Consider the following 15,658-nt stretch of genomic DNA (forward strand, 5'->3'; position numbering starts at 1 on the left):
CATGCGCTAAAAACGCTATCGCAGCTTAGTAAAAGGAGACCTATGGTTAATCAAAAAATGTTAAATGAACTGGTCTCACAAAAGGGGGACCAAAGTAAATTAGGTCAACTTTATTTTGTTTTTGATTATTTTGCTCCCCTGTTAGTATACTAATCACAATACAAATTAAGTCCACCATGTTTTACTCTTTGCATACTGGAGTACTAAACTGGGAGATCATAGACATCCTTAATTAAATGGTGTGATCGGGTTTTTATGCTTTTTATTTGATTTTGTGACTTCATTCCCATAGTACCCATTTTGCTTTTCACCAACAGTAGATGTGACCAACAAGTGAGAAGCTTTCAAAAATGTACTCTTTTTCAGAATAAAAAAAAGCATGAGGTATCAAGGATGAGTGTTACTCCTAAGGCCATATTACTGTATTTTTAAAAATTCAGGTATATACTATATTTTACTCTTTTACTCTTTGATCCACCTTATAGTAGGTTAACAGTAATACTTACTGAATGTGTCCTCAGAGCTGCAATGGTTTTTGACAAAGCCATTTCCCACAATTCATCAATATATGCTTGGTTTACTAAGCCTTGTGTTGTATGAAGGATGTGATCCTCTACTACAAAAAACCTAAAATGACAAAATTAAAGTGGTTTAATTTCAGAGCTTGCATAATGTCCAAGCTGACATGCCAACTTCTGCATAGTGCAGAATCGCATGGAGCCTGCAAAACCTGAGAGGGAAAAACTGCAACACAGCATTTGCTTTTAACAGATAAACAGTAGCAAAATTCAAGAAATAGAATTCAGATCTTTGATGGGCAACAGATTTCAAGAGCACTAAGATCTTTCCCTCAGCAACCATTTGCAATCTTTATAATTGTGACATATTAATTTAATGAGATGCACCTAAATAAAGCAGATGTTCTCTGAGGATAGAAGGCATATATTCTCACATGTGGGTGACATCGTCCACAGAACAGTGCTAAGTGCACTGTAACTTCAAATCTTTAGACAGTGTCCGCACCGTGCATGCAGATACCTTTATTACCTATTATTATTACCCTTCCTACCTTACGTTGGCACACAGGACTGACAGTTCAGCAAAAAAGCTAAGAAGCCAACAAGGGTGCTACAACTAAGTATCTGTGCTTTCTGCAAGGACAAGCAGGCATCATATTCTTACAAGTGGGACATCTAAGCTGTCAGGATCATGTCTCTGGAAGAGGTTAAACACTGAATAAACAGAAGCCTAGCAAAATCCAATAGGGTTGGAGGAAAAGTTGGGTTTAGGTAGAGAATAGATTCTACAGAACTGCTTGTCCAAACCAACTGTCCTTTTTGGAGTTGTGCTCTAAACAGTAATGAAAGATGTTTTCCTTGTCTGGTGCTAAAATGTGGAATAATTTGCCAGGATACTCGAGGCTTTGCTCTAACACTCAGTTCAGAAAAAGATCTGAAAACTTATTGCTATGTGAAAGCTTTTTGGGGGAGTTAGGTTTCTATTCATGAATGATTTATTGATTTATCATATATACTTGAATATAAACCAATGTACCATTTTTGCCCCCCTTTTTAGAGGAAAAATGGTAACTCGGATATAAACTGAGGATTTATATTCTACCATTCCTCCCTTCTGATGCCATACCACTCTCCCTCCTAGTAGTCTTACACCTTCACCGCCATTGCAAGCCTCCACTGAACCGGCAGACTTTTACTGCTGTGATCAGGGCATGCCCACACCCCGCCCATGCCCCAACCCAGCAGAACATCAGCTAGTGCTACCTCTCTTCCTTCCTCTCTGTGCCTGCAACCCCACCTGCACCCCACTGGAACATCAGCTAGTGCTTCTTTCCTGCCTCCCAAGCAAGAGTTAACACTCGTACCACTACCTATGCCCCAACCCCCACCACAGCGTTAGCTAATGCTTCCTCCCAAATCAGAGTAACATCTACACCCATACCCGCACCCCCATCTGTACACCACCAGAGCATCAGCTAGCGAGACTGACATCCCTCCAGGCCTACCGTGATCTCCTGGTGGTCTAGCAGCACTTTGGGGCAAGAGTGATTCCCACTCACTCCTGCCTATTCTTCCCCTGCAATAAAAATGGTTGCCGGGATTTCCAGCAGCAATCTTACTCTGAACTTTTTGAGCTTCTTGATTGTGAATTACCTAGAAATGACTGCATTAAAATGCCTTTACATAAAGACATGAGAGATACTCTGTTTAAGAACTAGATGGTTGAAAAAGCCTAATCAATTGTGTTAGATACCAAGTGATCTTATAATGAATGACTTTAAAAGTTAATACCAGAATCTTGAGAATATGAAATTTGACAAGTAAGCTTGGAGTTTTCTCAAACTTGGTGTTAACATGTTCAAATCTGATTCCACCACATATCAAATGCGCAGCATATTTTGAATAATTTGTAAGGCTCTGCAGCGCAATAACAAAATGTCTAAATAAAGGGCATTACAATAATATAATTTTTGAATTAATGTAGTTTGACCCAGTATGTGGAAATCATAACCTGAAAGCATAGGTTTTACTCTACTTAATAACCGCATTTGAAAAAACCCGCAGATTTCACCCCTGCCAATACCTCATCTTTCATACTTAACGTCACATCCTACCAGAAACCCAAAATCTTTAACTGCCTATGAATTGCAAGTGTCATGTTATTAACGTCTTTATTTTGGGAACATTGTGGGTCCTCATTCCGTCCAATCAACATTACATCTGTTTTAGTTAGGTTCAACACTAGTCTTTCTGAGTCTTTTGTTGCTGTGCATGGGATCACTGATTGGCAGACCTAGATGATGATGAAGAGAGCTGTTTGTAATAATGTTTAATATTATAATAGTATGAATGAATGTCTGGATGGGGCAGAGTACCTTCTATAAGAGGAGGAAGATGTAAAGGACTAAGGTTTAAAGTTGACACTGTGCCTGTGTGATTTCTTAATTTGATCAGCGACCTTCTCAATCTTATCTCCAAACAGATCACCACCTTTGCAAGGAACATCAGAAAGGGCACTCCTGCACAGGAAGGGGTAAAACGCGGACCTCATGGACCTCGCACATCTAAATCCGCACGTCCTTAAAAATCTGAGGTCCGTGCATTGACAAGCCCACCTTTTAGCTTTTTGTACCCAGACCCTTATTCCACTGCTTTCCCTGCAGCTCAGGCCCCCGGCTCTGCCTTCCCTAATGGCTAAGGGGGGGAAGTGCACCGTGGCTTTTGCTAATTAGCTAATTGCGTCCCTTCCTCCAGATCTTTCCCTCTGCACTGATTCCGAGAGCCCTCGCGATACGACACTGGATGGAAAATTGCTGGGTTTGGGGGGGGGTTAAAAATGTGTGCAAAGGTCTGCAATGCATTTGACCTCGCGGATCTGAACTGCAAATACACATCCTTAAAAATCTGAGGTCCGTGCCACTTTTAGTCTCTGGCTCTGAAAGACCTCTATGACATTTTAGTTGCTGACGGATCCTAATGCTTTTCCCTCCCTATGCTGAGACTAAAAGTGGCACAGACCTCAGGACAAAAGTTTTGCCGCTAGTCTCAGCATAGGGAGGGAAAAGCATTAGGATCTGTCAGAGCTAAAATGTCATAGAGGTCTGTCAGTGCCAGAAACAACAAGTGGCATGGACCTCAGATTTTTCAGGACATGCGGTTTTAGATCCGCGAAGTCTGCGTTTTACTACTTCCCCTCCTGCACTGAGGTTTCAAGATCTGAGACTGAGTTAAGGCATACGGTGCATTGCTATTGCTACTGCAGATGTGTGAGAAGAAACATCAAATATGTCTCTAGGAAGATACTTGTAGTGAATAAATTCTTAGATAATCACTGGACAACAAATTTTTCCAAACATTTTGCTTCCTTAAAACAAACTGGTGAATATGATAGACCCCTTCAAAATAAACACAAATATAATTTCCCACTGACTGTATCACGTAGGAATTTTGAGAAACATGATGGTATCTTTAAATGCCTATAACATTTTTTAATTCACAAAGTTTCTGATATGCTGTGATAATTCGCCATGGCTAAAAGTGTTTTCCTGCTGATTTTTGTTTGTACTCAGTGTCCGGTGCATCTCGTTGCAGTATCCAACAATAATCAGCTAGCCTTGATGGATTCCAGTTGCCCCGATATCTTTTTTCCATAGTGCCAATGTCCTGGTGAAACCTTTTGCCATGTTTTTCGCTGACTGCACCAAGATTTGCAGGGAAGAAGTCCAAGTATGAATGTAGAAAGTGCACCTTAAGTGATATATTGCGCTGACTCCTACGTTTGACATCTAGTAACTTATGTTTTGAATTATTCTTCCCAAAGTGCATCACTTTACATTTGTCCACATTAAATTTCATCTGCCATTTGGTAGCCCAGTCTTCCAGTTTCCTAAGGTCTGCCTGCAATTTTTCACAGTCTGCAAGTGTTTTAACAAACTTTTAACAGTTTAGTGTCATCTGCATATTTAATCACCTCACTTGTCATTCTAATTTCCAGATCATTTATAATTACGTTAAATAGTACTGGTCCCAGAGCAGATCCCTGTGGTACTCAATTATTTACCTTCCTCCATTGAGAAAAATGGCCATTTAAGCCTACTCTCTGTTTTCTGCCCAATAACCAATTCCTAATCCACAACAAAAGATTGCCTCCTCTCCCATGACTCTAATTTTCTCAGGAGCTTCTCATTAGGAACTTTGTCAAAAGCTTTCAGAAAATCTAGATACACTACCTCTATCCATGTTTATTTACACTTTCAAAGAAATGCAGCACATTGATGTGAAAGTGCATGCTTCTACAATCAGAAAGAGAATGCACAAATTTAATTTGCATGGGAGACGTGCAAGGAGGAAATCTTTGCTCTCTGAGAGAAACATCAAGACCAAACTGAAGTTCACCAGAGAGAACGTAGACAAACACCAGGACTTCTGGAATAGTGTTCTATGGACAGATGAGTCTAAAATTGAATTATTTGGACACCAGAAAAGAGGACATGTTTGGCGAACACCAAATACAGAATTCCAGGAAAAGAACCTTATACCAACTGTGAAGCATGGAGGTGGAAGCCTCATGGTTTGGGAATGTTTTTCTGCAGCAGGTCCTGGCCAGCTCACCATCATAGATTCCACCATGAATTCCACCGTGTTTCAGAGGGTTCTTTAGGAACATGCAAAACCATCTGTAAGAAAATTAAAGCTGAAGCAAAACTGGACCCTGCAATACAACAATGACCCAAAACATATCAGTAAATCCACCAAGGACTGGATGAAACCAAGAAATGGAGAATCCTGGAGTGGCCAAGTAAAAGCCCTGATCTTAATCCCATTGAGATGCTGTGGGGTGATTTGAAACGGGCTGTACATGCAAGAAACCCCTCAAACATTCCGCAGCTGAAAGAAGGAGTGGGCCAAACTTTCCTCAGACCGATGTCAGAGACTGGGTGAAATAACTGCAGTGAGATGCTTCTTGTAGCCATCTACCAAAGGGTGAAAAGGGAGGCACAATAAAATGTTCATCAATCTCAATAAGTTTAAGGAACATGCAGTATACTATAGATCTGAAATTAATAGAACCAAAAAAATATTATTCCAAACAAATTAAGAAAGCAAAAAATACTTCTGCATTATTTGCAATGGTTAAATCTCTAACAACTAAGAAAAAAAACAAACAAAAAACTAATCACTCACCATCAGCACAAGCCCTTGCTACTTATTTTATCGATAAAGTACAAAGAATTAGGGACACCTTTTTGCAAACTCCTATCCCTAGCCATGCTAAAGATCTTACTGATTCAACTACTTTTCCAAATTTGTCCTTCTCAAAATGCTCGTTTCACCCTTCCAACTTTTCAGGAAATACAAAGATGTCTTAACTCACTTAATATAAAAGGGACCAGCACAGAAGTCATTTCTCCTTTTCTCTTAAAACGATTCTTTTCCATTTTCGGTCCCTACATCAAAGACTTGGTCAATTCTAGTCTATCATCGGGTTGCTTACCCAAAATCTGGAAACAATCAATTATTTATCCAATCATCAAGGACCAAAAAACTAGTACTCAAGACATGTCTAATTATCGATCTATAGCTAACATACCATTAATGGCTAAATTTACTGAAAAAATTGTCTTTCATCAAATTTCTGATTTTATTGAGAAAACAAAGGGTCTGCATCCCAACCAAACCAGTTTTCGTCATCAGCATTCTACCGAACTCTTTCTATTAGGACTAACCACAAAAATACTCTACTATCTTGACCACCATCAGTCAGTACTGCTCTTCTCCTTAGATCTTTCCTCTGCTTTTGACACCACAGATCCATGAAATTGGCATAATAGGTCAAGTCCATGGACTGGTTCACCTCTTATTTCTCAGATAGATCATCTAAGGTCATTTTCAACGGTACATCGTCTGAGCCTTCTTCTACTAAGCACGGAATTTTGTAAGGCTCCATTCTGTCACCATTACTTTTTAAATATCTTTATGTCCCCCCCCCCTTTTTGACTGTGGGCCAATCCATTGGCTTTACATTTGCGTATGCTGACGATGTGTAGTTAATCCATCTCATCAATCTTAATAACATGGAGGATGTTGTATCCATCAACCACAAACTAGAAAAAATCAAATCGTGATTAGATTCAAATAGGTTGTCCCTTAACATCAATAAATCAAAACTAATGATCTTTCCCTTTAAAGAGAGAATAACTCTTCAGGCCCCCTTGAAATTTGAATCTCTCCCAATCAAAGTCGTAACCACTTTAAAGCTGCTAGGAGTCACTTTTGACAGTAAATTTTCCTATCACAATCATATTAGTACAGTTGTCCAGAAATGTTTTCATCGTCTTAGAATGATACGTTCCCTCTCTAAACTACTAGACCCAGCTTCCTTGAATACACTGATCCATTCTCTGGTAATTTCCTGTATAGATTATTGTAACGCCCTTTATAAGGGCATTACAAAAAAGGAAATAAGACGCCTTCAGATAGTGCAGAATACAGCTATCAAGATTATTTATGGCGCTAAGAAATATTATCATGTTTCACCTCTCCTGTTCAATGCACACTGGCTACCCGTTGAACATAGAATTGGTAACAAAATCTTACTCTTAACTTTTACAACACGTTCAAACAATCAACCAGAGTTCATTGATAGACTCTTAATTCCTTACAGTCCTTCTAAATCACTTCGTTCAATGTCACAGAATCTCCTTGTCATACCATCACTAAAATCAATCAACACGCTGAGATCCAACACTGCACCTTCTGTTTGGAATTCGCTACCTAATCATTTACGCATTGAATCCGTGTTGCATCAATTTAAAGCAAAATTTAAAACATTCCTGTTCCAAGATGCTTTTGGACAATAACTGTCCTTTTTAGGACTAAAACAAGCTTTATAGCTTTTTTACCCTCACCTATTGTTTTTTTCCCCTTAACTATGCTCTTTTTCTCAAAGATTGTAGTCCTTGCCCTTCTTTCCTAACTGTGTGAAATACATATGTTTTAGTATGTGTTTACTAACCTATCCTGGTTCTGTTTAGTATTTTTAACTTTAATTTGTTTTTATGAAACTTGTTTTACTCTGTATACAGCCTAGAAGTTTGATTAAGTGGTATAAAATTTTTTTTTAATAAACTTGATAAACTATTAGGGTGTCCTAATTTATTCCTCAGTTAGAATACACATTTTTGTGGCTAGAGCAGCTAGGGCTCTTCAGCTTGGACAAGAGATGACTCTTGGGTGATATTATACAGGTCTATAAAATACTGAGTGGAGTGGAAAAGGTAAATGTGAATCATTGGTTTATTCTTTCCAAAAATACTAGGACTAGGGAGAATACAATGAAACTACTAAATAGCAGATTTAAAACAGACCTGAGAAAATATTTCTTCACACAACATATAATTAAACTCTGGAATTCATTGCTGGAGAATGTGGTGAAATCAGTTAGCTTAACAGGGTTTTAAAAAGGTCTGGATCATTTCCTAAAAGAGAAGTTCACAGGTCATTATTGAGATGGCATAGGGAAATCCACTGCAAATTCCTACAATAAGCAGCATAAAATCTGTTGTACTACTTGGTATCTAGCTAGGTACTTGGGACCTAGGTTGGCCACTGTTGGAAACAGAATGCTGGGCTTGATGGACCTTTGGTCTGTCCCAGTATGGCAGTTCTTGTTGAAAACTGTAAGATATAAGAAACTACATGGTATGGTATGTCTCGATGTTCAGAACCTACTACTACTACTTATCACTAGACACTGATCACACCAATTGTGGGGATCAAAGCCTGAAATAGTCTGATTACACCAAGTACATTTCTTGAAGCTGCTTGGCATCCTTTTGACATGGAGGAAAAAACAGCCAACGTGAAGTCAAAAGGCTCATTGTCTAGTGGAGCTCCAGTGAAAAGTATATTGAAAAATGTTGATGCTCCCTGGATCACAAAAGTGCCTCAAAGTGGCTCGAAGACCAAAAATGGAAAAGCTGACAGAATTAAACTGAATTCAATGAAAATCCTGGAAAGCAATAAAAATAAAGAATTATGAATAAAATAATGGTAAGGCACAAAAAGACTTCAAAGTTTGACGTGCTGAGATATTGAAGATACTAAACAGACAGCTTCTCAGTTCCGTGGAAACTTAGAACTGTCAGTCCTGCATACCAACGTCAGGCAGGAAGGCACCTGCCCATACGGTACAGGTACTATCTAAAGATTTAAATCAATAATGCACTTGGAAATGCCCCTACCGGGTTGCGTGGATGACATCACCTACATGTGACAATATTATGCCTGCTCATCCTTGAAGAAAGCTGGAGATTCACACATGGAAAAACATGACTTAAAAACTTGTTTCTGTGACTAAAATAGTGTATGTGACTAATCTTCCAGAAATAGAACTCGCTCTTTCCAAGAAAAAGTAAGAGAAAAATTGCAGCTGAACTCACCACATGGAAGAGAAGAGTTACTAGCTTGCTAGTGCAGCTGTGCCTGGCTTGAAAACCAGCAGCCAAGTATCAGCAAATAAGACTAAAAGATAATCAATTATGAAATCCCACAAATATCAAAAAGGATCTTTTTAGTGTACATGGCTAAGACTGACTAATGCGTAGGGGTCTATTTACTAAACTCTGTGAAAAGGTTTTGCAATTAATGAAAATTAAATGCAAACATCAATCTACTGTAGCTACTGTACATCTAATAGTTGGTGAAATTCCTAGCACTTGGGGGAAGGTAGCCACAAGGGAAGGAGTTGGTCGGGTGTGGGAGACCAGCTCCACCCCCAACGGCCCTTGCAGCGCTCCTTTTCAAAAAGATTTCCTCTTCAGGGCAGCTCCACTTGAATTGGGAGCTGAACCAACCCAGCCCGAATGCAGCAGCCGCAAGGGAAGGAGTTGGTCGGGTGTGGGAGACCAGCTCCACCCCCAACGGCCCTTGCCGCTCTCCTTTTCACCCACAATCACACAAAAAACCCCAACCACCCACCAACAACCTCCAAGAGAAAAAATAAAATCTCCACACCAAAAGACCACCTATAACTGCACTCCCTCCAACTCCTTCCTCCTATATTTCACAATGAAACCTACACCACAAAGACACACGCAAACTAGCCTACTGATCATCCTGCTCCTAACCAACTGGAAAGAAGCAGCAAACAACATCTCCCCAATTCCAATTATTTCAACTACTAACAGAATTCACCACCCAGCCAGGAGAATCACAGTGGACAGAAACTTAAATTGCCAGACCTATACATGCCACCCCATCACACCAACATGGGGAAGAAGACAAACAGACCTCTAAGACCAAACCACATCCTCACCCAAGATCACTCATCTACCCAAAAACAATAAACAGTACACATACAGAATGCACCACACTTACTTGTGCCTACCTAAACATCAGAGCTCTAGGCCCAAAGACAGAACACATAAAAGACTGGATAGAAAACGATAATCTTGTCTGCCTCTTCCTTACAGAAACCTGTCCTACATTAGACTCAGATCCCAGGATAACGGAAGTCTGCCCTAAGGGATAAAAAATAACAGTGGTCTGCAGGGGAGAAAAAAAAAAGGAGGAGGAGGTCAAGCCATCTTAGTCAGAAACTCCCTAAACCTGAATGTACTAGACAAAATGTCCACCCTTTACATGGATCTACTAGCCTGCCAACTTTCATGCACCACACTAAAAGGATCCATAACTTTCATGCTCTGCCACCAGGGAATTGGAACACAGCAAGATCTGAATTTGAAGATTTTATATACCGAAACTCACTAACGGCAACTTACAACCTAATCCTAGGAGAGCTAAACCTTCATCTCGAAGACCAATCCTCCAAACAAGTAGAAAACCTACTGTCATTCCTCAAAGCCCTAACATACAAGATTTTAGACCCACAAACAACACAAGAGAAAGGTCACAAACTACACATCACAGCCTTCATGACTCAACAGCACTTACTGCCAGAGATTCAAACATCAAATGGAAAGTGGTCTCCATCCCTCTGGTCAGACCACTACACACACTCCTTCAACATCAACTGGGCCAAAGACAAAACCAAACCAAAACCCCAAAGATCAACCTACAACTCATGTAAATACATTGACCCCTCCAAATTCTGGATTAAAACAATCGCAACAATCCAAGAATGCAACCCCAAGGACTTCATCTCACAATGGTACAGGCTAAGCACAGCTACCCTAGATGAGCTAGCCCCAGTACAAACAAAAACCAGAATTAGCAGACGATCAGACAAATGGTTCGATAACGAACTACTCTTACTCAAAAGACAATACAGACGACTAGAAAGAAAATGGAGAAAGAATAACCAAGAACCCATGAAAACAGCATGGAGAAAACTAAACCAACAATACAAGCTAAAACTAAAAGAAAAAAGAAAGACACAAAGGCAAAGAAAATCAAGACACATAAAACTATTCCAAATACTAAAAGAACTCACAGGCACCAAATCCTATCTGGCCAATAACGACACCCCTCCCCCCTCAGCCACCCTTTTAGCAGAATAATTTAAAAACTGCCAGGACTACTCTCATCGGAACCCCAACCCACTTAGAAGAGATCACAATGCCCCCTACAGAAAAAGAATCAGCTGCAGTAGACAGAAATTGATCCCACTTCCCCACTATACAATGGTCCAACCTTAACAAACTCTACAAAAAATACAGCCATGCAGCCTGCGACCTCAACCACTGTCTTCCATACCTATTAAAATCCTCCAGTACTAAATTCTGCACTCTCCTCTTACAATGGATATAAACCATACTCGCAGATGGCCTTTTCTCGCAATATCTCAGTGAAATTGTTGTCACTCCGATCCTAAAAGACCCTAAAGGAGCAACAGATCAACCATCGAACTACAGACCCATAGCCTCAATACCACTTTATATCAAACTAATGGAAGGTCTAGTAGCCAAACTCCTCACCAACTACCTAGAAGACCACAACATACTCTATCCTACACAATTTGGTTTCAGAACCAATTACAGCACAGAGACACTACTAGGTTCCCTCCTGGACACAACTAGACAATACCTTAGTACAGGTAGAAAAATGCTGATTATACAACTGGATCTCACCACAGCATTTGGCCTAGTGGACCATAACATACTACAACAAATATCAGATACAATAGGAATTACAAATAAGGTACACACATGGTTTCAAGGATTCCTACAATCCAGAACTTATAGAGTAAAGTTGAACAAAGAAAAATCAGAACCATGGTCCAACCCCTGCGGCGTACCCCAAGGATCTCCACTATCCCCAACTCTCTTCAATCTCTACATTGCATTCCTCGGCACCTGCCTAGACAAATTAGGCTTAACCTCCCATAGCTATGCAGAGGACATCACCATTCTCCTTCCTTTTGACCAACCAACGTCCTCCATGACAGACACTACACAGGGCACTTGAAACAGTAGAAACCTGGATGAAAAATCACAAACTGAAACTGAACCCAGACAAGACAAAATTAATTCTTCTCAAAAATAATAAAATTATAACCATAACAAATCTAGTAATAAACTCAGTCACATACCCCATACAACCCACTCTAAAACTTCTAGGAATGATAATAGACAGATGCAAACATGTTGCATGTACCATGCAACCACAAATCAACAAAACAATACAAAAATTGTTTGCGGTCATGAAAAACCTAAGGCAAGTTTGAAAATTCTTCAAAAGAACACAATTCCAACTCTTGGTCCAGTCCCTAGTCCTAGGTCTTCTAGACTATTGCAACATACTCTATCTCCCCTGCCCTGCAACCATGATAAAACAACTGCAAACAGTTCAAAACACAGCACTAAGACTTATCTATTCACTGAGGAAACATGACCACATCACGGCAACATACCTCGACTCACACTGGCTCCCAATACAAGCAATACTATTCAAATTCTACTGCCTACTATTTAAAACCATAAAAGGAGACAGCCCAGCCTACCTAAATAACCACCTAATCCAAACTACCTCAACCAGACATAGGAGATCCCACAAACCATTCACGCATCCCCCAATCAGAGATGTCAAATGAAAAAAAACTGTACGATGGCCTTCTAGCCACACAAACAGCAAAACTAGACTACTAACTCTCTAATTTATTGATAACAACCCCTGACTACAAATCATTAAGAAAAGAAATAAAAACCATGCTATTCAAGAAATCCTTGAAGACAAACTAACACCCCAAGACTTGTCCCAATTTTCTGAAGCAACCCACTCTACTCTTCAATTCCTCTGAAAATGGCCAGATAACTCCTTTTGTAATTCACCTTGAACCGCAGGGTAATGGCGGACTAGAAATCACTAATGTAACGTAATGTAACATGTAACAATGGTAGCTGCCATGCTTTTGTCGCATAGCTGCTCACAATGAATGCTGTTAACTACATCTCTGGGATGTATACCGTATTTTCATGCATATAACCCGCGCGTTATACATGTTTTTACAAACCGTGCATAGCCTTGCGCGGTATACGCGTGAGCGCGCTATATAAAATTTTTTTTACATAGTTCCCCCCCCCGACGCACCCCCACCCCGAAGGACCGCTCGCACGCACTCCCACCCGCACCCGCACCCCCACCCTGAAGGACCGCTCGCACCACCACAGCCTCCTGACCCCCCCCCCCCCCATCATGTAGAAGCTCCTACCGGTGTCCTGCTGCTTCCTCTTCCAGCGGTTCGCCCTTTCTCTAACGTCAAGCCCTCTTGCCCCGCCGACTCTCCGACACGATCTGGGCAAGAGGGAACTCAAGCTCTCTTGCCCCAGTCAACCGCGGCACCCCCGACACGATCGGGGCAAGAGGGAGCTCCCATGTCGGGTTGGGCCCATGTGCCTCAGGCCCCGCCCCCGGAGGGACCTAAGGCTCCCGGGCCTATTCTGATTGGCCCAGGCGCCTTAGGCCCCACCAATAGGCGGAGCTTTGGGACGGATGGGCCAATCCGGCCTCATTCCGTCGTTAGCTGCCTGCCGGACAGGCGGGTTTGGCTCCCGTCTGTCCGGCCAACTACACAAAGGTACAGGGAAGGGGGTGGGGGTGTCGTGGGGGTCGGTCAGGGGGGTCGCGGGTCGGCTGGGGGGGCGGTCGGAGGTTATTTGGGGGGGGCGGTCGTTGGGGGGAGGGGGGTTTGCGTCGAGGGCAGGAGGGCCTGGGATCCCTCCTGCCGTAATGTAGTGCGGGGTGGGGGTAGGGGTCGCCGTGGCCAGAAGGGTTTGGGCTCCCTCCTGGCCTGATATTGTCGGGGAGTTGGGGAGTCGGCGGGGCAAGAGGGCTTGGGCTCCCTTTTGCCCCGATCGTGTCGGGGGGGGCAAGAGGGCTTGAGCTCCCTCTTGCCCCGATCGTGTCGGGGAGTTGGGGAGTCGGCGGGGCAAGAGGGCTTGGACTCCCTTTTGCCCCAATCATGTCGGGGGGCAAGAGGGCTTGAGCTCCCTCTTGCCCCGATCGTGTCGTGGGTGCCGCGGTTGGCTGGGGCAAGAGGGCTTGAGCTCCCTTTTGCCCCGATCGTGTCGGGGAGTCGGCGGGGCAAGAGGGATTGACATTAGAGAAAGGGCGAACCGCTGGAAGAGGAAGCAGCGCAGGCGTAGGGCTCAAGGAAGGGCCGGGACCGCCAAGAGAAAGCAGCAGGACACCGGTAGGAGCTTCTACATGATGGGGGGGGGTCGGGAGGGTGTGGGGGTGCGAGCGGTCCTTCAGGGTGGTGGTGCGGGTGCGGGTGGGAGTGCGTGCGAGCGGTCCTTCGGGGTGGGGGTGCGAGCGGTCCAGCAGGGGGTGAATCGGACGTCGGGGGGGGGGGGGCATCAGGCTTTCAGGGTGGGGACAGGACTTCAAGGGGGAGAGGAGAGTCGGGGCGGGCGAAAGGAGAGTCGGGGTGGCCAGAGGAGAGTCGGGGCGGGTGAAAGGAGAGTCGGCCAGCATGCGCGGTATACGGGTGTGCGCGGTATATAAAAATTTCTGTACATAAATTTGTGTTTTCCGCGCGCTATACCCGTGTGCGCGTTTTACACGGGTGCGCGTTATCTACGTGAAAATACGGTAGTTATCTGTTCCACACTTACCATACATACTCAAATATAAACCGTGATTTGGGAGCCAAAACAAATGGCCCCACAATGGGGGTCTTGATCTTTCTCACTTCCTCCCTCCCTCCCTCTCCTTGAAGATTACATTGCTCCTCCACCCCCCACTAACCATCACTTCTGTTCCTGATCCTGCCTGACCGGCACTTTAGTCTTACCACCTCCTTACCTACTAACCTGCACTTGTTTCCTCTCCCACCTGACCAGCACTTCAATGCTACCACCTCCCCACCTGATGAAAGGCACATCTGTCCCTCCCCCCAGCCGATCAGCACTGTTCTTACCAGCACAGTTCTTTTCCTGTCTGAAACTGAGGTCAATGCTTTGTGTTGGGCCAGAGCAGCGTCCTGCATATTTGTGCATGCTCAAAGCCTCTGCCAGTTTCTGCCCTCTCCAAGAATCTCAGAAAGGAAAGGAGCCGGCAGAGGCCTTGAGCATGTGGAGATGCTTAAGGACCCACACCAGCCCAACACACTGTATCAGCATCAGATTTAGACAGGAAAAGTCAGTGCCAGTAAGAACAAAGCTGGTCAGCTAGGGGGAGGGGCAGATGTATCGATTATTGGGTGGGTAGGTAGTAGCACAGAAGTGACAGGCGGGCGGGGGGTAAAAACAAGTGCAAGTTTATTTATTTATTTAAAACATTTATAATCTGCTTTTTTTTTACCAAAGCGGCTCACAATTCACAGGCACAGCTTATAATACATACAGTCTAACAAGACCAAGTACATAGCAGATAAAAAAAACAGAGGTCAGGGATACAAACACTATCGCATTGAGTGTCTAAATGATGGCAACATAATCTTCACTGAGAAGTGGAGAACTAACAGAAAAACGCCTGGTTAGCGAGTAGCAAAGGGTAGTACTGAAGTGTCAGTCATGCAGGATCAAGAACAGAAGTGCTGGTTAAGGGGGCAGATGTAATATTGATTTATATTAGAGGAAAAAATAGTTTAGATTGTTGGGATCTGGGGGTTAAAGTATTTGACCAGGGGTAGGGAACTCCGGTCCTTGAGAGCCATATTCCACTCGGGTTTTCAGGAT

At 42.8% G+C, this 15,658-nt stretch overlaps 1 protein-coding gene across 9 annotated transcripts in view; it reads right to left on the reverse strand.

Annotated features, from left to right (window-relative positions):
* Positions 1-15,658, reverse strand: part of EXOC6B (exocyst complex component 6B) — a 920,925-nt gene that overhangs the window by 420,806 nt on the left and 484,461 nt on the right. For all 9 annotated transcript variants that reach the window (XR_004540231.1, XM_033953524.1, XM_033953543.1 and 6 more), the window contains one exon: positions 507-627. Coding sequence is in view for 8 of the 9 variants with exons in the window: in XM_033953524.1 (XP_033809415.1) it covers positions 507-627 (121 nt within the window). In the remaining variant the exon portion in view is untranslated. The remainder of the gene's footprint in view (positions 1-506; positions 628-15,658) is intronic.

This window comes from Geotrypetes seraphini, chromosome 1 (genome assembly GCF_902459505.1).
Source record: "Geotrypetes seraphini chromosome 1, aGeoSer1.1, whole genome shotgun sequence".
Lineage (NCBI taxonomy): Eukaryota > Metazoa > Chordata > Amphibia > Gymnophiona > Dermophiidae > Geotrypetes > Geotrypetes seraphini.